At 48.4% G+C, this 24,282-nt stretch overlaps 2 protein-coding genes across 12 annotated transcripts in view; both read right to left on the minus strand.

The window, feature by feature from the left end:
* Window positions 1–8,949, minus strand: part of SEC13 (SEC13 homolog, nuclear pore and COPII coat complex component) — a 33,513-nt gene extending 24,564 nt beyond the window's left edge. The window contains exons 1-2 of the mRNA XM_059390320.1: window positions 8,845–8,949; window positions 6,142–6,186 (exon numbers count right to left, since the gene is read on the minus strand). Coding sequence (XP_059246303.1) covers window positions 6,142–6,186; window positions 8,845–8,847 — 48 coding nt within the window. The 5' untranslated portion in view covers window positions 8,848–8,949. The remainder of the gene's footprint in view (window positions 1–6,141; window positions 6,187–8,844) is intronic.
* A 4,282-nt stretch (window positions 8,950–13,231) lies between these two features.
* The window catches only part of ATP2B2 (ATPase plasma membrane Ca2+ transporting 2), a 366,135-nt gene continuing 355,084 nt past the window's right edge, over window positions 13,232–24,282 (minus strand). For 8 of the 11 annotated variants that reach the window (XM_059390330.1, XM_059390328.1, XM_059390327.1 and 5 more), the window contains one exon: window positions 13,232–16,338. In XM_059390330.1, coding sequence (XP_059246313.1) covers window positions 16,027–16,338 — 312 coding nt within the window. In that variant the 3' untranslated portion in view covers window positions 13,232–16,026. Of the gene's footprint in view, window positions 16,339–19,167; window positions 19,223–23,072; window positions 23,245–24,282 lie in introns of all 11 variants that reach the window. The other 3 variants (XM_059390332.1, XM_059390331.1, XM_059390329.1) reach the window with 1 other exon arrangement.

Consider the following 24,282-nt stretch of genomic DNA (forward strand, 5'->3'; position numbering starts at 1 on the left):
TGGTGGCAGATCATCAGTGGAGAGGTACACTTTGACTGGGTCATGGTGGATATATTCAGCTATACATCCCTCAACCACCTCTCACCAAAATGACTAGGAGGAGGAACACCCAAGAGAGGAAAAATTCAGAGACTGTGCCCTCTGCTACAGAACTACTGTATATAGACATAAATAAATGTCAGAAATGGAATTCAGGGTAACAATTATCCAGCCAATGGCTAGGTTGGAGAAGACCATTAGTGGTAACAGAGAATCTCTAAGGGCAGAAATGAGATCTGATCTGGCAGAACTTAAAAATGCTATCAATGAGATCCAATCTAATCTAAATACTCTAACAGCTAGGGTAAATGAGGCAGAAGATCCAGAATTTCAAATTAGCGACCTAGAATACTAACTGATAGAAAAGAAGGATTAGGAGGAGGTCTGGAACAAACAGCTTAGATAACATGAAAACAGAATTAGGGAAATAAAGGACGCCAAAAACCGTTCCAATATCAGAATTATTGGGATCCCTGAGGTGGAGGAGAAAGAAAGAAGACTAGAAGATATAGCCGAACAAATATTAGATGAAAATTTCCCCAACCTGGGGAATGGAATAAGTCTTTGTGTCCTAGAGGCAAAGAGGACACCCTCCAAGATCAATGAGTCTAGAAAGAGACATAATTGTAAAATTCATGAGATATTAATTCAGAGAGGATGTTTTAAGGGCAGCTAGGGGGAAGAGATTCCTTAGTGCAGAGGAAGGACCATCAGAATAACGTCAGACCTGTCCACAGAAACCTGGCAAGACATATTCAGGACACTAAATGAGAAGAACATGCAGCCAAGAATACTTTATCCAGCAAGGCTGAAATTCAGAATGGATGAAAAGACAGAGAGCTTCCAGGACCGGCAAGGTTTAAAAGATTATGTGACCACCAAGGTGGGACTACAAGAAATACTGACTGTGCCAAGATCCAAGCCCTGGGCTGGGGCCATTCAGGTTTCCTCTGCCGATTTGGGTGTTGCGGGGTTCTGGCCTTGCCCCTCAGAACCTTTCAGAATAGGAGGCCGGAGACAGGAACCTCTTGGAACTGTGCGGGCCACACCACTGCCACATCTCTCACTCCTTTTCTTCCTCTTCCCCCAACAGTTGAAAACAAAACCCAGAACATCGTACGAGCTAGTGTATCCCGAGCCCTTAGTAAGTTCTAGATGTTGTTCATAATCTCAGTCTGCTAACAGCCCCGCAAAATAGGTGCTTCTGTTATCGACACTTTACAAATGAGGAAGCTTGAGCTTCGGAGAGGTGAAGTCTCTTACACCACTAGTTAAGTGGCAGAGCTGAGATTCGAACCCACGTAACCACTCCCTCCTACCACCTACCACCTCTCCCACCGGAGATACATGTGGACATAGATGCTGGGCTCCGAAGTTGATGGGCAGTTCTAGACACTGATGTAAGGATGAGCTAAATTACTCTCTGAAGGTAGGGACTCGGGTTTTAAATCTCTGTAGTATGCAGTGTACAGTCATTCCACATTTACTCATTGAATGAATGCCTGAATGGTAACGAATGAATAAAAGTGCGTCGCTGGAGCCTGGCACAGAGTGGGGGGTTCAGGTATCCAGTGCGCTCAGGAAAATGGGTGTGCCTGGGGTTCTGAGGGAACTTGGGTGAACCAGAAGTCAGGACACTGGGTTTAGTTCTTCTATAAAAGAAGAATCCATGAGTGACGTAGAACAGAAATTTTCAGAGACAATCTATAGAAACAAAGACTTCACAGGCAACATGATAGCAATAAAAACTTATCTTTCAATAATCACTCTCAAGGGGCGCCTGGGTGGCTCAGTGGATTAAGCCGCTGCCTTCGGCTCGGGCCATGATCTCGGTGTCCTGGGATCGAGCCCCACATCAGGCCCTCTGCTCAGCAGGGAGCCTGCTTCCCCCTCTGTCTCTGCCTGCCTCTCTGCCTACTTGTGATCTCTCTCTCTGTCAAATAAAATAAATAAAATCTTTAAAAAAAAAAAAAAAATCACTCTCAATGTGAACGCCCTAAATGCTCCCATTAAACGCACAGGGTTGCAGACTTGATAAAAAGACAGGACCCGTCCATATGCTGTCTACAAGAGACACATTTTGAATTTAAAGATACTTCCAGACTGAAAGTGAAGGAATGGAGAACTATCTTTCATGCCAATGGGACTCAAAAGAAAGCTGGAGTAGTGATTCTCATACCAGATAAATTAGATTTTAAGCTAAAGACTGTAGTAAGATACAGAAGGACACTACATCATTCTTAAAGGGTCTATCCACCAAGAATTACAAATTTATAATTGTAAATATTTATGCCCCCAACATGGGAGCAGCCAACTACATAAGCAAACTGTTAATCAAAAATAAAGAGTCATATTGATATAAATACATTAATTGTAGGGGATCTTAACACACCACTCTCAGCAAGAGACAGATCATCTAAGCAGAAAATCAATAAAGAAACAAGAGCTTTGAATGACACATTGAACCAGATGGACCTCATAGATATATACAGAACATTCAACCCTAAAACAGAATACTCATTCTTCTCAAGTGCACATGGAACTTTCTCCAGAACAGACCACATACTGGGTCACAAATCAGCGCTCAACCCACACCAAAAGACTGAGATTATTCCCTGCATATTCTCAGATCACGCTCTGAAACTGGAACTCAAGCACAAGAAAAAGTTTGGAAGGAATTCAAACACTTGGAAGCTAAAGACCACCCTGTTTAAGAATATTTGGATTAACCAGGAAATTAAAGAAGAACTTAAACAATTCATGGAAACCAATGAGAATGAAGACACTTCCATCCAAAACCTATCGGATACAGCAAAGGTGGTCCTAAGGGGAGAATACATAGCCATCCAAGCCTCACTCAAAAAACCTGAAAAATCCCACATACACCAGCTCTCTTTACACTTTACAACAAATTAAGCCAACCCCATGAATAAGAAGGGAAATAATTTAGAGCAGAGATCAATGAGTTAGAAACTAAAGATACAATAGAACACATCAACGAAACTAGAAGCTGGTTCTTTGAAAGAATCAATAAGATCAATAAATCGCTGGCCAAACTAATCCAAAAGAAAAAAGAGAGAGGACCAAATTAATAAAATTATGAATGAAAGGGGAGAGATCACAACTAGCCCCAAGGAAATAGAAACAATTATCAGAAATTATCATCAACAGTTATATGCCAGTAAGTTAAGGAACCTAGAAGAAATGGCTGCATTCCTAGAAACCTATAAACTTCCAAGACTGAAACAGGAAGAAACTGACAACCTGAATAGACCAGTATCTAGTAACGAGATTAAAGCAGTGATCAAAAACCTCCAAAAAAAGAAAAAAAGAGTCCAGGACCTGAAGGATTCCCTGGGGAATTCTACCAAACATTCAAAGAAGAAATAGCACCTATCTTCCTGAAGCTGTTTCAAAATTTAGAATCAGAAGTTGAACTTCCATATTCTTTCTATGAAGGCAACCTTGCCTTGATCCCCAAACCAGGGAAAGATCCCATCAAAAAGGAGAATTTCAGGGGCGCCTGGGTGGCTCAGTGGTTTAAAGCCTCTGCCTTCCGCTCGGGTCATGATCCCAGGGTTCTGGGATCGAGCCCCACATCGGGCTCTGCTCAGTGGGGAGCCTGCTTCCCCCCACCCCCGCCCGCCCCTCTGCCTACTTGTGATCTCTGTCTGTCAAAAAAAAAAAAAAAAAATAAAAAAAAAAAAAAAAAAAGGAGAAGTTCAGACCAATATCCTTGATGAATATGGATGCCAAGATTCTCAACAAGATCTTAGTTGATAGGATCCAAAATACATTAAAAAGATTATCCACCATTACCAGGTGGGATTTATCCCTGGGATGCAAGGATGGTTCAACATTTGAAAATCAATCAATGTGACAGAACAAATCAGTAAGAGAAGAACCACATGGTCCTCTCAATTGATGCAGAAACAGCTTTTGACAAAATACAGCATCTGTTCCTCATTAAAACTCTTCAAAGTATAGGGATAGAGGGAACATTCTTCAACTTCATAAAATCTATCTATGAAAAACCCAAAGTGAGTATCATTCTCAATGGGGAAAAACTGACAGCCTTCCTATTGAGAAACAGGAAATAAAGGTATTCAAATTGGCAAAGAAGTCAAACTCTCTAATCACAGATGACATGATACTTTATATGGAAAACCCAAAAGACTCTACCCCCAAACTCACCAGAACTCATACAGCAATTCAGTAATGGGGCAGGATGCAAAATCAATGCACAGAAATTAGTTGCTTTCTTATACACTAACAATGAAAATACAGAAAGGGAAATTAGAGAATCGATTCCATTTACTATAGCACCAAGAACCATAAAATACCACGGAATAAACCTAACCAAAGAGGTAAAGGATCTGTACTCGAGGAACTACAGAACACTCATTAAAGAAACTGAAGACACAAAAAGATGGAAAAGTATTCCAGACTCATGGACTGGAAGAATAAACATTGTTAAAATGTCTATACTGCCCAGAGCAATCTATACTTTCAATGCCATCCTGATCAAAACCACTGACATTTTTCAAAGTGGTAGAACAAATAATCCTAAAATTTGTATGGAACTAGAAAAGACCCTGAATCGCTAAGGAAATGTTGAAAAAGAAAAAGCTGGGGGCATCATGTTGTCTGATTTCAAGCTTTACTACAAAGCTGTGATCACCAAGACAGCATGGTACTGGCACAAAAACAGACACATAGACCAACGGAACAGAGTAGAGAGCCCAGATATGGACCCTCAACTCTAAGGTCAAATAATCTTCGACAAAGCAGGAAAAAATATCCAATGGAAAAAAGACAAGTCTCTTCAATAAATGGTGCTGGGAAAATCGGACCATTGAAACTCGACCATTCTCTTACATTCTCTTACACCATACAAGATAAACTCAAAATGGTTGAAAGACCTCAATGTGAGGCAGGAATCTATCAAAATCCTAGAGGAGAACATAGGCAACTTCTTCGACACTGACCACTGCAACTTCTTTCAAGATATGTCTCCAAAGGCAAGGAAACAAAAGCGAAAATGAACTTTTGGGACTTCATCAAGATAAAAAGCATCTGCACAACAAAAGAAACAGTCAACAAAACAAAGAGGCAACCCACAGAATGGGAAAAGATATTTGCAAATGACACTACAAAGGGCTGATACCCAAGATCTATAAAGAACTCCTCAAACTCAACACCCAAAAAACAGATAATCATGTCAAAAAATAGGAAGAAGACATGAACAGACACTCTCCAAAAAAGAGATACAAATGGCTAACAGACACACGAAAAAATGTTCATCATCATTAGCCATCAGGGAGATTCAAATCAAAATTTGAATGGAGATACCACCTTACACCAGTTAGAATGGCGAAAATGAACAGGACAGGAAACAAGTGTTGGAGAGGATGTGGAGAAAGGGGAACCCTCTTACATGGTGATACAAGTTGGTACAGTCACTTTGGAAAACACTATGGAGATTCCTCAAAAAATTAAAAATAGAGCTACCCTATGGCCCTGCAATTGCGCTACTGGGTATTTACCCAAAGATACAGATGTAGTGAAGAGAAGGGTCATATGTACTCCAATGTTCATAGCAGCAATGGCCACAATCACCAAACTGTGGAAAAGGGCCAAGATGTCCTTCAACAGATGAATGGATAAAGAAGATACGGTCCATACATGCAATGGAATATTAAGCAGCCATCAGAAAGGATGAATACCCAACTTCTGTATCAACATGGATGGGACTGGAGGAGATTATGCTGAGTGAAATAAGTCAAGCAGAGAGAGTCAATTATTATATGGTTTCACTTACTTGTGGGGCATAAGGAATAACATGGAGGACATTAGGAGAAGGAAAGGAAAAGTGAATTGGGGTAAAGCGGAGGGTGAGACAAAGCATGAGAGACTGTGGACTCTGAGAAACAAATTGAGGGTTTTGGAGGGGAGGGGGTTGGGTGATGGGTAAGGGGATGGGTGAGGCTGGTGGTGGGTCTTAAGGAGGGCACATATTGCATGGAGCACTGGGTGTGGTGCATAAACAATGAATCTTGGAACACTTAAAAAAATTAAATTAAAAAAAAAAGGAATACTTACAATCATGTCCTCATGGGAGGTGTCCACCGTGTTAATTACTGACACCTAGAACCAAAGATGCGGTTGGTGAATGAACAGATGGCAGTTAGAATGCAATCATCTTATTAAAACGACCGTTCATTATCAAGGTTCTTGACTGCATTTGTTTGTTCACTCATTAAAACATTTACTTTAAGTACCTTCTTTTTGCTAAGCACCGTGCCAGAGACTAGAGATATAGACACAAATAAGTGTTCTTACCACACCACCCCCCCCCCCGAAAATCTTGTACATAAGTAACTCTACCATGGAAAGGTAAGTACTTTAACAGCAGTTTACATGTACTATAGCGGCTTGAGGAGCTGATGGTGGTAGACATGAACTGGGGCTTAGATGAGGAGGAATTTGCCAGGTGGCGCAGGGGAAAAAAATTACAGTCCAAGCAGAGGGGCTAACGTGAGCAAAGAGGGGAGAATGGCAACCAGTCTTCACCACTCTGAGGGTGAAGAGGGACACTGGGGGATCTATGGCTGTTGTTCCCTTCCTGGATCACAGAGCTTCTGATCTCACTGGCAATTTGGGGCATATGAGAGTTAATACCCAACACCTGGAGAAAGTTAATACCCAACACCTGGTAGACTGCTCTCTGGTCCACCACCTATGACAGATCCTAGGCTGTCATTTACAGGGATCCAGGATTGAGCAGCTCATGGGGCTGGAACACAGATGTCATCACTCTCCCATTCATTCTTTGAGGTCCAGCTCAAATTATACCCCCCTTCTTGAAGATTCCTAGATTCCCCAACCAACTGGACTCCTCTGAATATCTGAAGCACTGAAGGTGTACAACACTTTATACCCTTTGTTCTCACAACCAGAGGGGAGCTCCTTGGACCCAGGGTCTGTATCATCCCCAGTACTGAAACTTTTCAAATCACCCTGCACAGTGCTTTGCAACCAAAAGGAACCCAGTGACAGCTTCCTGAATGAAAAAGTAAACTAATAAAAATAGTTTTACTTTGCTTCCAGGGATAGAAAGAGGTTGAAAGGGAGGTTTCAGTTTGGAACTGGTATTTTTTTATCACTTTCCCCATTTCATCTTTTTCCAGCACAAGCCCTGCAGGTATAAAGTCTGACTTGACTTTTCAGAAAGGTGGACACTGGAGCTGGACAGGTGCAAAGCAGTTCAAAGATATTTATCAAGTAAGCACAGGTTCTTTCATTAAATTCGAGATTCCCTAATGAGCGGACCTTCAACATCTGCAGAGGCAAGTAAGAAAGAGAAGCGTCTCCTACTCTTGCCAAGCTGTATGGGTTACAAAGTGCTTTCCCATGTGCACTGGGAAGGGCAAAGGGCAGAATTAATTGGAGCAGTCTGATAATTAAGGAACTGAAGGAGTCCAGAAAGGAGGAAGCACTTGAAATCATAGAGGTGGTTACAGGTGGAGCTGGAAAAAGAGCCCCCACCTGTTAATTCCCAGCTCACAAAGCTTTCCACTCAACTCGGCTGCCTATCTGGAACATAAAGTAGCTGTTACACTCAATTCCCTAAATCAAAGGCTGAGGGCTAAGGACAGTCAGGAAGAGAAGTTTCCTAGTAGTTTCAGGAGGTCACTAAAGGGCCTTACACATAACAAGCATGTATTTTTAGCCACTCTCACGCACCAGCCAGGATGGTGAACATAATTCTGAACAAGTGTTTTTTTTTTAAAGCTCCTTTCTAAAAAAATCCTCCCTCCTAAGCACCTTAGCTGGTCTGGTCCTTGTTAAATAGTAAGAGCCATCCCTTAAAACAATTCAGCTCTGCAGAATTCGTTGAAGAGTTAAAATTTCATTTAGGGAGAGAGCTGAGTATCAGAGCACAAGAGATTCTACTCAGAAGCTGAAGAATCAGGGGCCTCAAGAGATCAGTAATCTCAAACCCTGTAGGGCAAGAACTAAACCCAGTGTCCTGACTTCTGGTTCACCCAAGTTCCCTCAGAACCCCAGGCACACCCATTTTCCTGAGCGCACTGGATACCTGAACCCCCCACTCTGTGCCAGGCTCCAGCGACGCACTTTTATTCATTCGTTACCATTCAGGCATTCATTCAATGAGTAAATGTGGAATGACTGTACACTGCATACTACAGAGATTTAAAACCCGAGTCCCTACCTTCAGAGAGTAATTTAGCTCATCCTTACATCAGTGTCTAGAACTGCCCATCAACTTCGGAGCCCAGTATCTATGTCCACATGTATCTCCGGTGGGAGAGGTGGTAGGTGGTAGGAGGGAGTGGTTACGTGGGTTCGAATCTCAGCTCTGCCACTTAACTAGTGGTGTAAGAGACTTCACCTCTCCGAAGCTCAAGCTTCCTCATTTGTAAAGTGTCGATAACAGAAGCACCTATTTTGCGGGGCTGTTAGCAGACTGAGATTATGAACAACGTCTAGAACTTACTAAGGGCTCGGGATACACTAGCTCGTACGATGTTCTGGGTTTTGTTTTCAACTGTTGGGGGAAGAGGAAGAAAAGGAGCGAGAGACGCGGCAGCGGCGTGGCCCGCAGAGTTCCAAGAGGTTCCTGCCTCCGGCCTCCTATTCTGAAAGGTTCCGAGGGGCAAGGCCAGAACCCCGCAACACCCAAATCGGCAGAGGGAACCTGAATGGCCCCAGCCCCGGGCTTGAACCTCAGCACGGTCAAGGAACCCGGGAGAGGGCCGCGTCCCCAGTCCTCACACTCACCATGGCTGCAAACACAGCAGCTCCCGCTCTCGGACGTGGCAGCTCCCAGCGGCGCCCCCGAACAACTCACTTCCGGCGCCGGGCTGGTGGGCGGTCCGGCCGGGGCGCTGGAGCCGCCGGGTGGCAACGCGGTCCGTTCGCACAAACGTTCCTAGCCTTTCCGTGACAGCGCCCCGCCCTCCCGGGGCGGTGCCCCAGCCCTCCCGATGCCCCTCCCCTTCTGTGCGCCGTACACGTGAGACCAAAGGGGCGGGGCTCTCGTTTCCGCGGCAACACTGATCCTGGGCCTCGCCCATCTTCTGTCCCGACCAGCCCTTCCTTTTTGCTGAGATCTATACACGAAAGGAAGGATTCATAGCTATAGCTTCACCCGCCTCCCTGCGGTTCTGGGTGCGACCGGCCTTAGGATGAGCATTGTCGGATGAGTAATTTTTGGGGTAGTGGGTAGACTGACTGGATCTACTGCTTCCTTGTTGTTAGTCCCTCCTCAGCACCCAAAGCAGGAACTAGGGGCAGAGAAGGCCAGGGAATGCCAGCTACCAGAGGCTAAGCCCTCTCACTCTGCCCTTTCCAAGCCGTGGAAACCAATGTCTTCAAACTGCCCTTTCCCCACAGTCCTGGGGTCCTGTGAGGTAGAAACCCCAGATAGGGTGGGATCTTAGTAGACTCCTGCAACTAGAACGGAGACCCCAAACCCCAATGGCCTCAGCCCCTAGGTCCCCGGCTTCCCGCAAGTACTTGGAGAATGCTGTGCTGCTGGGTGGGGCCTGGGAGCTCCCCTCAGCCATACATGCATGGTCTGGCAGACCTAGACCCCTCCTGGTGTTAAGGAGTTCAGGGATCTAGGGTGGAGCCTAGGCTCTCCATGAGTAAGTCACAGTCACTCAGTTTCTCTCTTAACATTGGACGGAAGATCCCTAGCTGGAGATGGTCACTGCTGAAGAGATGATGTTAAGGTTCAGAGAGTGTGATAGACCTAGGCCATCAAGGAGCTTAGGAGAGGGAGTAAGGGTGTGGGTTCTTATAGAGTTAAGGGCTGGGTCTCCAGACAACAGCCCACTCTTCCAGCCCCACCCCAGCTTTCAAAATTATTCCTCTCAGAATGGAGAAATATTGGAGAAATATTGCAAGGATGGAGGGGGGAAGCAGCACTTAAGGTGGAGCTGGGGACAAAGTGGGTGGGGCTCTTGGGTCTCCTGTTCTTCAAGGGACAAGCCCTGGCCTTCCATCTCTAGCTGCACCATTGATTCTCTGGTGCATCTGAACCTTGCTTTTCTCTGAGCCTTGCTTTTCTCAAGTGGAAAACAGAGACAGAAACATTTAAGGCATAATGCAAATATAATGCATGGGGCATAGTTGTAATTCAAGGAATTCCCTGGTATAGGCACTGACATTGGAGAATTGGGGATTTGGGACAAGCAATGCAACTATATCTTATTCATTAAGCTACTTACTAGTCAGACTGAAAGGCACTGTAATATAGAGGTTTCAGGGGCCAATTCTGGCATCAAGACTGCTAGGAGCACTATTTTATCTTATCCTTTCTAGCTGGGCCTATTCTTCTCTCTGAGCCGCTATTTCCTCTTCTGTTAAGTGGAAATTAAAATACCTACGCTGAAGGATCATTGATGTTGGGAGTAATTTGACCCTGGGAGGTGAAATTGTTTAGAACTTGGATGGGCCTCTACGGTGCTTGATCTGAAGATCAGTTTTCCCTGACAAGGGCTGGTCTTTAGTAGTGTATGTGTGTGTGTGTGTGTGTGTGTGTGTGTGTGTGTGTGTGTGTGTAAGTGCACATGTGCAACCCTCAACATTTGAGCCAACATTGAGATCATCTCTTGGTCTGGCCACATTCTTGTTTTCTGCCGATGCTCAGCAGAGGTTTGCAAAGTTCAAATTCTTGGGGCGCCAGGCTCCCTCTGCTTCCCCTCTCCCCAGTGAGGGGTGCCACCCACATCTTTTGTCCCATCACCTCCCTGCATTTGATCCTAGACCCCAAATCAGGCCATTCTTAACCCAGTATGTGCCCCTACCTCCCAGACCCCCTGTCTCCAAATTTCTTTCTTCTTCCAAGACCTCTTCCCCCAAAGTCTTGCTCATTGGGACTGTCCACTGTTGCTCATGGAAGGTTAATGACTTAATGGCAGGTTAAACTTGCTCCTTAAATGGTGGAAGTTTGAAAAGTGTGATGTGGTGGAAGGAGAGAGACCGCCCACCGAGTTGTGCACCCTTGGACAAAGTGACTTTCCCTCCCAGGGACTCCATTTCCCCCCGAGTCCAAATCCACGGAGGGCAGGGACCCCAGCTGTCCTGCGGAAAAAGGCCTTGTGATGTGTACCGTGTCTGCGTTTCCACGTGTGCATTTATTGTTATTGCTCAGGATAGTGTTGAAAAGGCAGACAAATCCCATTAATTACAAAGAGCACAAGCCAGAGATACAGAGAAATAAAGAGTGTACAATAAGAGCACAGTCACTTCCCAGCCCCGATTGTCCCAGAGCCCCCCAGAGCCCGGGCAGCTTGTGGAAGCTGGAGCGGCACCATTTCCTCGCTACTCTGTTATAAAATATGTGCACACAAGAGTTAGCAAAGTGTGGCGACCCCCAAGAGGAAAGGTCCGGAGGGAGAGCACCACAGGCATTACAAAACAGACTTAGGGGGCTGAGAAGGTCCCGGGGCAGCCTCAAAGGTCTTGTTTTTGGTGGAGGGGGTGATTGCTGATGCCCAGGGCCTGGGATCCCCTTCCCTCTACTTGGTTGAGTAGGATCTCTATATCACAATCAGGAGAGCTTGCCTTGGAACTTGGAAAAGACCTGGGGGTTTTCTGCTATTGTTTGATAGGACTTGGCTTTGGAAGACCCAAAGCCTTCAAGAAACGCACCCCAACCATCTTCTAATGGGATTTCAGACACTATGGAGAGAGTTTAGGGTGGAAGGCATGTCACGGTACACCCAGCTGACAGCCTCCCTTAAGTGGAGCATGAATGCGTAGGGGGGTCTGGGTGGTGTGAAGGTCCAGGAAAGAAATTGCTGCATCCCAAAGGACCTATCACACAACCACCGAAAAAGCTTTGAATAAAGAACAAGAAGTGACCCCTCCCACCCCTGGCCAAAAAAAAAAAAAAAAAAGAAAAAAATAAGTTCAGGAAAGGGAGATGGGAATAAACGTTTCTTCATGAGGAGAGTTGGAAATAAAAGCAGCTGGGCCATGAATTCTGGTAGTTCCAGGTGTGGAAGAGAGCCCTCTTCCTCCTCTGGCCTGGGGCAGATGCAGGGTCCACCCCTAGGACAATCAAGGTGGGTGACTTTGGGTCCCAAACTGAGGTTGGGGTGGGGGGCTTGGTGGCCTCTTCTGGTGACACCCTGACTTAGGATACAGGTGAGATGGTGGGAGGAACATAGGACTTTCCCCCAAATTTAGGATGCTCTTTTTGCTTCTCCTCACGGGACACTCTATCTAGTGACCCTGAGTGAACAGTATTTACCATGGCAGGAAGGCAGGCCTTTGCACATCGAATGGCAGGGCCCTTGGGTGGGGGAAGTGCTCGGGATGGAAGACTTGGCAATATTTGAAAGCTTACTTAAAAGAATAGCTGTGAGACAATGCCCAGGACATTTTGTTGAAAAAGAAAAAAAACTTCTTCTGCATGGTAAAACATTATCTGAAGCAACAGTAATTAGAGCTGTATGGCTGGTGCCCGATGAGCCACGCAGATAAGGGAACAGAAAAGAGATTCCAGAAATAGACCCAAATCTATACAAGTTATCAGTATGTGGTACAGGTGGTATTTCAGCATGGTTGGGAAAAGAGTAGCTATTCAATAAGTAGGCTACCCAGGCTGAGACCTGTCCAGAATCCTTGGCCCAGTACCGTCATTAACATTGGTCTGGTCTCAAAAGTGGGACACCCTCTTTCTCGTCTACTCTGTGTTCTGGTGGGGATAAGGGGCAAGGGGCCATGGTGAGGGGTTGGTGGGAGCAGTGGAGGCTGCTTCAGAGTTAGGCAAAGCTCTGGCCCAAGTCGCAGGGAGGAAACATTTCCTCCCCGCCCACCTCCAAAGGTGGGTGGTTCTCCAGCCCCAGGGGTCACTAAATGGGCTCCCTGCTCTTCTCTCATCTGTGGAGGGGAGACAAACTTGCTGAGCTTAGACCTAAGAAGAAATTGGCTATCTTCTCCTGGAGCCCTTGTCCAGAGGACAGAGAAGCAGCTAAGTGGATGGTGCAGTCCCAAACTGGAAAAAAAATTGTACATTACAGAGTATATATTTACTGTGTTCTGTTTGATGTTAGTTTTTTGCCTTTTTTTTTTTTTTTTTTAAAACCACAGACATTTCAGAACCACACTGCGGGAGTAAGAAGAGTCAGCAATTGAAAGCATAACCATTGCATAGTATTAAATGAACAGAGACGGTGAGTTCTTTATTTACAATTATTGTCTAGATAAAAAAATTCATAAAAACAGATGAATGGTCATAAATTATTGACCCCCTAATGGGGTGAACTGCCAAACGTACCCCATGCTGCTAGATATAGGACGCAGAGTGCAAGCTTTATGTACTACAGTGAGTTTTGACAAACCAATCATTTCCTCTGTGTGTATGCGTGTGTGTGTGTGTGCATCCATCATCCCTGACAAGAAAAGACCAACACTGATGTCGGGTGTCCTCGGTCACTTTCACGGCTCCCTGTTCCCCAAGCTAGGCTTCGCTCAGAGAAAGCCCTCCTGTCTTCCCAGTGTCCCTGATCCAAACGAACAGGGAGCATGGGGGGCAAGTGCGGCTTTCCTGCTATCGGGGAATGAGGTCATGGACACAGGATTGGAACCAAGAAGAAGGTGGGGTGATGGAAAACCTTGAGAAAGGAAACTACAAAAAAACACCATGTTCCAAAGCTGCTCCAGGTTTTGTCACACGTGGAGGTCTTCACTTTCTCGGCAGGAGAACAGCAGGCTGGCTTTTGGCGGTGTTTGTATTGGAATCCAATAAGCACATCTGAGGGCTGGTCACCCCCTTGGGGATGCTGTTTTCTCTGCTGGGTATATTCAGAGAGATTCCCTCACGACGTTCAGGTGATGCTCTCACACACAGAAAGTCCTCCTTCCGGGATGGTTTTGCCAGGTGGGATGGGCTGACTTGGGATCCCAAAGCCTCAGGTTCCTTCAACAGCCACCTAGCCGTAGGCCCTCCCAGCTGACTATGGCTCTTTTCCCGAGTGGCTCTCATCTTGTTTGTGGAAGAATTCTCTGGGCCTGGAGAAGGGAAGGGCCGAGCTGACACAGAGCAACCGTGGGAAGGGGTCAGTATGAGGAATGAATTTCGCAAGCGAGGTGGAAAGTGTTTGGTTTTCCTCGAAGCATGGGACGTCATCGATCATGGTATTCAAAATGTCTTTTGCACTGTACAAGTTTATGGAAAAAGATCGTATGCTGAAAAGTCTCAAAGCAAACTTTGTATTAAATACAAAAGTTCTTTTATGAAAAAAGCTGATACCCACAAAGTGCTTAGCAGTTAAGAGGCTGACGTACAATTAAATAAGCTTTCATTAAGTGGGATTACTAGTGCTGTTATTGTCTTGGGGGAAAAATAACCACCTTTCCTCACCTGTGATACTGTAGGGTTTCAGAATGGCTTTCTGTCTGGGAAAGCAAGACTTGCTGTCAAAAGGCTACAGTATATATTGCGACTACAGGAAGACAATTTGGTTTAAAAATCACACTGAATACATCTCAATATACACATCATAAGGTTTGTTCGGATCTAAATAGTGCAGAGAAAAAGGCTATTCTTCTTCAAAAATAAAAATAAAAGCAGCAAGCCATCATGATCCTCATCCAGTATGCCAACAGCTCATATGCTGCAATTTATAAGTAAATAAACCTCTAAATTACTTAAAAAAAAATCAACACAGTAGCATTTATAATATTGCAACACTACCTCAAACTTGTCCAGACAGTGCCAAAGAGAACCTCCTTTTGAAATGCTCTTAGTAAACTCAAGTGAGTTTCATCGAGAGAAAAGTCTTCCACCAGAGCTGGGTGGACCCTGTCATCCTCGGGCCGGGCCCGCCATTAGTGCTGCGAACCTAGGAAGCCTTCTCTCCTCCTCTCCCTGTGTCTACGGAGCACGGAGCACGGTGTTAACCCCCTTCCAGATGGAGACTCCTCTTCTGTCGCGTTTGGCTTCTGCCTGAGCCTCCCATGGTAGTGACATGATTGAACGGAAACAGCAGGCAAAAATCAGAGCATGGCTATTGTAAAACATCGAGGTTGCAATCCAGGGAAGTGTCTGTTGGGCTGAGCTGTTTTCTATAGCATCTCAGCCGCCAGTGTTCTTAAACCATACAAATAGCCAAGGACGTTATCTACAGGATTGTAAACAAATTACATTCTTGTTTTAGGACATAAATAAGTTAAAATAGAGCAATTTAAGCGGAAACAAGGCAACATGCCGGCAAAAAAACTTTATATATCCGTGTGTGTGTGTGTGTGTGCGCGCGTATGTGTATATATATATATATACACACACATATATATATATACACACATATCTATATGGACGTATACAGTCTTGGAAAAGTATACGTTGATATAGATACAAAGAAATGGATATAACCTCGTGAATGTCTATGAAGTTCTTCGGTTCCGTTGGTGCAAATTTACTAGGCGAGTTAAGCTTTGCAGTTTCAAAAAGTTGTTAAATTAACCTATACAACTGAGACCATGCTGCACAAGCATTTCAAAAACTCACAGACCAGTGGATTGGATAAATAGTCTCAGAAAAGAGTCTGTTTGCAGTTCCCGCCTAAGAAAACAAACAAATAACCCTCCCCGACCCCCCCAAAACCAAACAAGGGGAGGACTGGAAGTGTCCAGTACATTCATGCAGGGGACATGGTGGCCTGGCGGGTGCATGGCTGGTCCGTGTTTGGGTGGGAGCCGGGAAGGGCTGGTTCTCGGAAAATCGCTCACTTCCATAAGCCCCCCTCCCCGAGCAGATCCCACCCCTTGCCTCAAAGTGAAAAAGAGTTCAAACAGCATCGCAGCCAGAAAAAGGGTCTGTTGGGTGGAAATGTTGGTTTTCTCGCCAGTATTTGGTTTCCTGTTGTTGCTCGTTGCTGTTTGGGTGAGCTGGGTGCCTGGATGGATGGGCCCGGGGAGGGGGGTGGGTGGCAGCGGGGTCCTCAGCTAAAGCGACGTCTCCAGGCTGTGGATGGGGCTCCCTGGACTTGAAGAGGTAGCTGATTTGCTTGTGTCGGTCGTCAGGTTGATCCCGCTGTCGATGGCGCTGTTGTTCTTGTTGAGCGATGACGGCGGGCTCGAGTTCTGCTTGAGCGCGGCATCTTCTTCCAGGTCGGTGTCATCAATGAGGGGGATATGGGGTTGTGAATCTTCGATCCGGAATTCGGGGTGAGCCATGAAATTATGGATGGAGGTTCGAGACTCGGGCTTTTCTAGACCTTCATAGAGAGAGCTACGGAACGCCTTCACGACGCGAATCTGCAAGGGAAGCACAGGGGTGAGAAGCACTGTCCTGGAGTTGGGGGCAGCAGCCAAGCTGGGGGGGGGCTCGGAGGAGGGGTTATGGGGAGAGGTTAGGGCACAGCAGGCGGCTGGAATCCACAGTCGCTGGGTGTTATGAGCACGGGCAGGAGGGGGAAGAATGGGAGAGGGGGCTCAGGTTATATGCATCCATGAGGTTTTAAAAACTGCTTTGGTTTTGGTCAGAACTCCAATATTAGGACAGGAGGAATCAAGCCCCATCACAGAGATAGTGGGAAACAGTGGTTAGAGGAAGCATAGTCCACTCCGGCGGGCACCCAGACCTAGTGAGAGACTGAGCCTTGTTAACTTTAAAGCAGAAGTTCAACCATGCAGAAGGGGAGCGGGACCAGGTGGGAATAAAGGAGGAAGGAGGAGAAGCTTGTTTTAGAACATTAATCTTAAGAAAACCACACGCAGTTAAGAAACCATACAACATGGAACAGATAACATGTCACGAACAGAAGAGGAACGGAAAGGAGAGACAGTGGGATGAGCTCGGATGGGAGAAGACACACGAGGGCCAGAGAACAGGAACATCAAACCAAAGGCAGCAAAGCAAACCAAAGCCAACTCAGGGCTTTCTGGGGTGCAGAGCAGAGGCAGCCAGAAAGCACGGAGGAGCCGGCAGACTGATGACATTCAGGGGCGGGAGCATGCCACGGTGAGGGGTCGGGAACCACACGGCACACACAGACAGACACACAGCTACACTTGGAAGCCTGGACAATGTGAACGGAGGTCTTTGTACCCAACGTTTCTTTCCTTCATGCATTTGGGAGGTAAACACTCGAGTATAGACTCAAAGCCCTGGCCAGTCATTGGAGTTGACTTTGGGGGTCTCTTATTTCCTGAAGCATTTTATTTCTTTGTTTGTGCTTTGAAAACACAAACCCCCCCAAAGGAGGCCAGAATCAGATGGCCAAACCCAGCCCTGGGTGGGATTCTAAAGTCTGTGGACCCGAGGCACAAAAAAGTATATTCTTTGATTTTCTGTGTCTTAGTTGGAACCCATGGTTTTCTGAAGAGCAAAAGGAGGTTGGACATCAGGTCTTCCAGACTAGCGGAAAGAGCACTGGACTCATAGTCAGGGAGACCTGAGTCTGAGTCCTGGCTCTGCCACTTTTGATGCTTTAACCAAGGGCAAGACACACTGCCTCACTGGTTGTCCTCTGCCCTGCCTCATGGAGTGCAGAGGAACAGGACCCTCATGTTGGAGAGACGGGTCCCTTTCTTCAGACTCCTGGGAGGGGGAAGCCATGACGGTCATCAAGAGGCAGATGGGATTTGGGACAAAGGTATTTCCTCCTCTCTTCCTAGCCCCAACTCAGAGAGGAGGCGGTGGCGGGGGGGATACGAGGCAGCATCAGTGCCTCCAAGGAGCAGAGCCTCAGCCAAGTTGGCTGTGGATTGGAGGGTGTGCTTACGGCCCTCCCTGTAGAGCAGTGGGAACCTCCACACCACAGGCCTGAGGCAGGGGTGGGGTGGGTTGGGATGGGCGGGGCAGAGAACTAGTGGGGTTCTTGTGGGGATGCCCTTGTGGTACCAGGATCTGTGGACCTCTCAGCTAAACCCAGGGGTGTCTTGTTGGTGGGGCGCAGTGGGGAAAGCCCTGTCCATGGAAGTGAATTTTCTAGATGGCTGTGGCTGGTGGTCTTAAGTGTCCTGGCATGGGGTTTATTGTACTCTTTCCATGGGAAGTGTTTCTGCAGCACAGGAGTGCCTTTTGATTTAGTGTACACAGAGAAGAATTTAACTTTAAGTTGGTCAGTAATCCTTTTGGTCTTCTGGAAGACCCCAGAGTTTTGAGATATATATATAAAAGTTTCTCTCTTTGTCAGCCATCATTACTCATTGTGACTTTTCCTTGTTTGCTCAAAAGCACCTCTGTCCCTTTTCCTTCTTATGTGCTGTGGCATGGGGACTCCAGGGGACCTTGCTTGTTGGAATCATGCTTTAAATAAGAGGCATCAGGCGCCAAGCGAGAGCCAGCAGACTACCGTGATAGCCACTTGACTGCTCGGAGGTCTCGTTCTCCCTGAATTCCCTGTTCGTGGCTCTGTAGAGATGATTAAATATTCTGATCTCCTGAAGAGCAGGCCATTACACCCTTGATTAAGTGAAACCAACAAAAAAGGTGTCCTAGGCCTCATCTTTCTTATCTGTCAAATGGGAAGCATCGCCACTGTAACTGTCCAGCCTAGTGTCCAGTGTGTTCTGAGGCTGAATTGCAATAAGGCGGGAGGAGGAGGAGGGATGGTGGTGGGACCCTATCATGTGACTGAAAATGCAGAGGGGACGACACACAATGAGATGCAGGCCCCTTGCCCTCCCCCTGGCATGGAGACAACAGAAAGAATGAACTACTCTGGACAAGACTGTGGGGACAAGACTTTTCGGGACACCCCGCCACGGTCATCTCAAGTGTCCACTTCGGTTCTCTCCGCGGCTGAAATGAAAAAAATACGGGAAGAAAAAAAAGCTCTTCCGCCTCCCATCCCTGCCTACCCTAAAGTGAGATTTTGGGGCAGAAGCTGCACTTGGGTATGGGGGGATGAGAGAGGGGAAAGGACCCGGCCTGTGGGAGTTCCGACTTTGTGGTTTCATCAGCACAAAGGGAGCAGGAGACCCACGCCCCTCTTGGAGGGCTCTGAGGGAACGCGTCGGCCCTGGGCTGGGACAGGCTGGGACGGTTCGACATACTCGAATGTTTACCCGGCTTCAGGGAAGCCAAGAGTCTGGGATTGATTCACATTCATTTCAGGCTCAAGGTTAAAGACTCACAACCTCTTTTAATTTCACTCTCTCTTGCTGAACTCTGTCTCCAGGGTTCTCTAGCCCTCTAGGGAAACAAACACATGGAATATTCAGACAGTGGAGAGGTCTAGGCCCCACCCCAGAAGCAAGCCATTTTCTCGCCAACCCAAGATTGCACTAAGTTTGTTACCAAAACGCTAACGAGAGGCACAGCTTTCTTTTCTCTCCTTCTTCATCTCTCCCCTTAAGAGATGCGCACTCCTTGCCCTAGCAGTCCTTGGAATCAGGAGGGGAAAGGGGGCATGGCAGCCGGAGATGCCCCCTGGGTGGTAGTGGCCAGGAAGTGGCCGGTTCTGAGTTAGGAGTCTCTTGTGCTTGCTTGGCCTGGTTGGTTCAAAGGAGGAGGACCTTCGCTGACCAACACAGCCTGCTATGAACTTGCTTAAATACAAAAGTGGTTTGAGAGGCGTTAGTTGCTTGAGGGATATAAGCAGGAGCGGCAGGGGGCTTGGCTTCAGGTTACAGAGCCCGAAGGTGCCCTTCTCCCCAGTCCCAGCCAGGCTGGCAGAGACTCCAGCAGAGAAACAGCTTTCTTGGCCTTCTAGAGTCCAGAGGATGGACCCCTTTCCATTTTGTGAGGCTGTAGGCATGGGCACTGGTTCTGGAATGGAAATTCAACCCCTGGAAGCTCCAAGGCTATAGGCTTGTCTGGATAGTGGTGTGGGATGGTAGGGAAAATGAGGCACCTCGGAGTCAGACCCCTTGCCACTCACTTGTGTGATCGTGGCCAAGTCCGTCCAGTCCTCTGAGCCTCAGGGCCTTTCTCAGTGAAATGGGAGTATTGGCAGAGCCTCCCTCCTGTTTCCCTGGTGAGGCATATACGAAGTGAAGGATGGGGGAACTACTTTGGAAAATGTTGAGTGGGGCTCAAGTATAAAGCCTCAGGCGTGTGCCTTTAAGTTTTGGGGGGAAAAAACAAACTCACTTTTGCGTCAGTCAGAAGAAGAAAGCAAGAGTGTGGAGCAGAGTTCCCTCCCAAACATTCTGGATGCAAGTCTGACCTGCCTGTCACATCACCGCATGCACCTGTCCACCTGGGGCCCTCCACCTCACAGTGGTACCAGGGGAGGGATGGTTGGGGGCTCCTCACCCCAAGGTCATGGGTCAGAAGTCCGCCCCAAGCAGACAGTGTCCCACCACAGGCCTTGGTGGTCAACTCTTGGCAACCCAGGGGACGGTGGTCTAACTCCTTCTAGGGTATAAGATCCCAGGCATTTGGGTTCAGCATGCACAGGGCCACCCTCCTCTGCTGGAGAATCCCTAGGAAGAAGCCTCTGCCTGCTCAGAGGAGGTGGGAGGTAGCCCACCTCTCCAGCCCACCCAATCCAGAACCCCTTCTCTGACTCCCGACTACTGGTGTCACACCTCTTTGTGGGAAAAAAAGCCTTTGACTCCTGAAGAGACCCTGCCTGGTAACTAGAGGGCCTTCAGAATCCTTGGAGAACAGAGGAGATGCTGCTGTTATAGCAAATATTCAGGTGAGGGAGGAACTGGGAGTTTTTATTGAGAGTTCACACTGTGACCATCTTGATCAAAATGTGTGTGTTGAAGCTATTTGGGGGGATTCCCCTTTGGAACCAGTACTCTTGGCTACGGGGATGGTCAGGCTCCCACAATACACCCCAAATTACAGTCTAGATTCTCCAGTAGAGGGTAGGAATACAAGATACTCAAGCATGGCAGCTGGATGAGGAGGTCATGCCTGGCCAGCCCCTTTGGGGCCTCAGAGAGAATGGAGGGTGGAGGGTGAGCAGATATGGATGTAGTCTCTGAAGAAGGAGTGTTGAGAACTGGGTGTCACTTGACTGGCCTTACTGAATGGTTTTGTAAAGGACAGAAGAAAAGGTGAGAATGATGTTGCCCAGGTTTGAGGTGACCGAGCTCCTTCTCTGGACTGTGAGAACTAAGGTATGGGGCTAAGCCACGGGAAGACTTCCAAAGTCTGCCTGCGTGCCCAGAAATGCCAGACAGGCTCTAGCTGTGGCCAGTGTGAAGCACCGTACCTCAAAGAGGTCAGATCCAGCTAGAGGGATGTGGGAGTCACCAGGAGGGATGGCAGGAACCCAAAGAAACGGTTTCTTTCCCCAGAGGCTCTCCAGACTGGAACCCCCCACCCCCTTTTTAAAGTGATCTCTATACTTAAACCGGGATCGTGTTATGTGCTCTACCAGCTGAGCCAGCCAGGCACCTCCAGACTGGAACACTTGGTCTTTGGACTTCAAGACAGTTGGTGGTGCTGAGCAAAGCCAGGGCTAAGTGGATGCAGGAGGAGGTTAGCTCAGGGAGCCTCTCTGCTGCAGCGGGTAGGGGCAGGATGGGACCAAAGTGTTTCCTGCCCTGAGAAAACCTGGCAGTGCTTCCTAGTGACTGTCACGGAAACGTGACTTGGACCCTGTCTGCTCAAACAGATCTCCATTTCACCTTGGGTTGCCTGGTCTCCCCATCCCTGGGTGTTTGTGTTATGAATGAACCCAGAAGGGCATTTCTTCCCTTTTCTGCCATGTCCCTGTTACCCTGCCTACCTGGCAGGGCTGCACCCCCTGAACAATCACGGGACATGAGCATAGATCAGCAACAGGCTCTCTGTGGCTCATGTTTCCCGTCAGAGGGCTCAGGTGGCCCAGTTCCCACCTGGCATTTAGGTCCTCTCCTGCTCAGTGGGAGGGGTGTGTGCAGTGGGTGTACTGTGTTTGAATAGGGGTATGGAGAGATGAAACCCAGAGCCCGTTCCTCATCAAAAGCTTGAGGGCTGGGGCATATACATTGTGGCAATCTGAGAAGACCTGGACTAGGGGCTCCCCCGCTGTTTGGGAGGGGCTGACTGGAGACAAGGTAAGGAAGGTAGGCGGTAAATAGAGACTTCTTATTCCCTCTGGGGCCAGAAGCTATGGAGGGGTTCAGAAAGATCTAGATAGGCCAGAGATGAGAGATCCAGGTCAGAAGTGGTGGCATGAGAAGGTGAGCTTGGCAGGAGGGAGAAGATGGAGGGGGCCAGAGTCCCCGCTACCCCTCAGTTGAGGAAGGGCAGGAAACCATGGGTTAGACCAAATCCCTCAGGGATTGCTGATACCCAGCCAAGAAGTGAAGTCTGTTCACTGTTTTCTGCCTGAGGTCAAGCTGAATGGGTAAGAAGCACTGTCCTCTCTAGGAAGGGGTCAGACCTTCATCGGGCAGGGTAGTAGTGGGTAGGGCAGCTAATGCCATTGGATGTATAAGGGAAGAAGGCACAGGGTTCTGAACTACCGTGACTGGGGCCTTCAGGCTGTGATCTCCTTGGTGGCCTGGGACTCCTCCCCGACTAGGACCTCTGATCAATAGTGACCCCTCACCTGGCTGGACCCCACTGTGACGGACTGGGATCCCTGATGGTCTTGACCTGCGGTAACCCTACGCCTAACTAACTGTGAGACTCTGATCTCCTGGCCAACTCTGACTTTGGCCGTGTAGGCCAGGCTTTTCCTGTCTGAGTATGGCACTAGACCAATTGGCATACTCCTTGCTGTCCTGGCTGACTGCCCCCCCCTTGGCCACTGTGACCCTCTGGTGGGCTAGAGAATTTGATCACTGTAAACTCCCCACCAGATGCCAATCCTTGACTGACCCAGACCTTTTTGGCCACTTTTGACCTTCACGACCCCCTAACTGAATGGTTAAGCCCCTGACCCTGACCCCAGCCAACCCTGGCCCACCAAGAGACGGCCACCCCATGACTGGCTATGCTCTCCTGACCAACGGGGACCCTCCTCGATGATGGTGTCCCCTCAGCCCCCTGGGCCTCGCCATGACTGACTGCCCCCCATGTCCTTGGTGCCCCGGCCCCTGCCCGCCCAGCACTGGCGTCGGTGGCGCCCGAGGCAGTAAGGATTCACACTCACGCCCAGCTGCAGCAGGAGGAAGGCTGGTCGGAGAGGAAAGAGCATTGGACAACGACACGCGACTAGGGCTAGAGAGATTGGCTACGTCCTGGCTCTGGCTGGTGACGGAGGACTGTCTCCGCAGGGCCCCCTGAAAGGAGGCCCCGCTCTTGAAAGTATTGACTACTTCAATCTGCAACGGAGGAGAGAACGAGACAAGTTGCGAGAAGAACGGACACACAGCTACACGACTGACAGGCGCAACGGCACGAGCACAGCCGCAGCCACGGTGACAACGACAACGTGACTTAAATCAAACAAAGACTACCAGACACACTCAAAGGCTCTGAAAGACATCTGCTCAGCGCCAGGCCCCTCTGTAGGCCCCAGAGTGCCAGGGAGGGCTGGCCACGAGGGCTGCGCACTGGGGTTTTCATTGCGGGAGGAAAAGCCTGGCTGTGTCGGGAGGCTCTGGGTGGGACACCTGCCCCGCAACCCACCCCAGCTCTCTGAGAGGACTGTCTCCTGAACCTCGGTCACCCCTAAAACTGGGGGGGGGGTGGTGCTGTGAATGCCAATGAGGAAATGTTCAGGAGTGCCCTGTGGGTGTGAAGCAGCCCAGGTGATCTACTCTTGGTTGCCTAGGTGTGGTCTGGGCAAGAGGCCCACCCTCTCTTACTTTCCTGGTCCCCTGTGTCCCTCATCCCACAGGGCTATGAACACACAGCCTGGATTAGAACTCCAGCCCGGGCAGAGGGCTATGTGACAGCGTGTGGCCTGTGTGGGGGGGGGGCTGGGAAGAAACTCATCCCACATGTGCTTTGCATGTGTGTTCTTGCCACACACGTACGTGTCTGTGACACTGTGGTGGAGGCTTGGAGGGCAGTGTCTGAAGGCCCTGGTGGGGAATATGTCCACATGTGCAGAGATGCCCGGATCTCTCAGGCTGATGCCTGGGCCCGGGAGACGGGTTGGCCTTGGCCTCACACGGACTCATGTCCAGCCCTGCACCGCCCCTCCTGGTGGCTGCCCCACACCCCTGACCAGAGCCCCACACTCACCTTAGCACTCAGGCCCCCTCCCCACTGAGGGGCATTCCCCCGGAAACCCATGGCAGGTGTTACCCCCGGGCTGAGCCCTCGCTGGTCTGGGGGGTGAGATGGAAGTTTCCTGAGGAGGCTGCAGCTTCTTTAGCAGTCACGGGAGCGTGCATGTGGGGAGCAAGGGTGTA

The sequence above is a fragment of the Mustela nigripes genome, chromosome 2 (assembly GCF_022355385.1).
Source record: "Mustela nigripes isolate SB6536 chromosome 2, MUSNIG.SB6536, whole genome shotgun sequence".
Lineage (NCBI taxonomy): Eukaryota > Metazoa > Chordata > Mammalia > Carnivora > Mustelidae > Mustela > Mustela nigripes.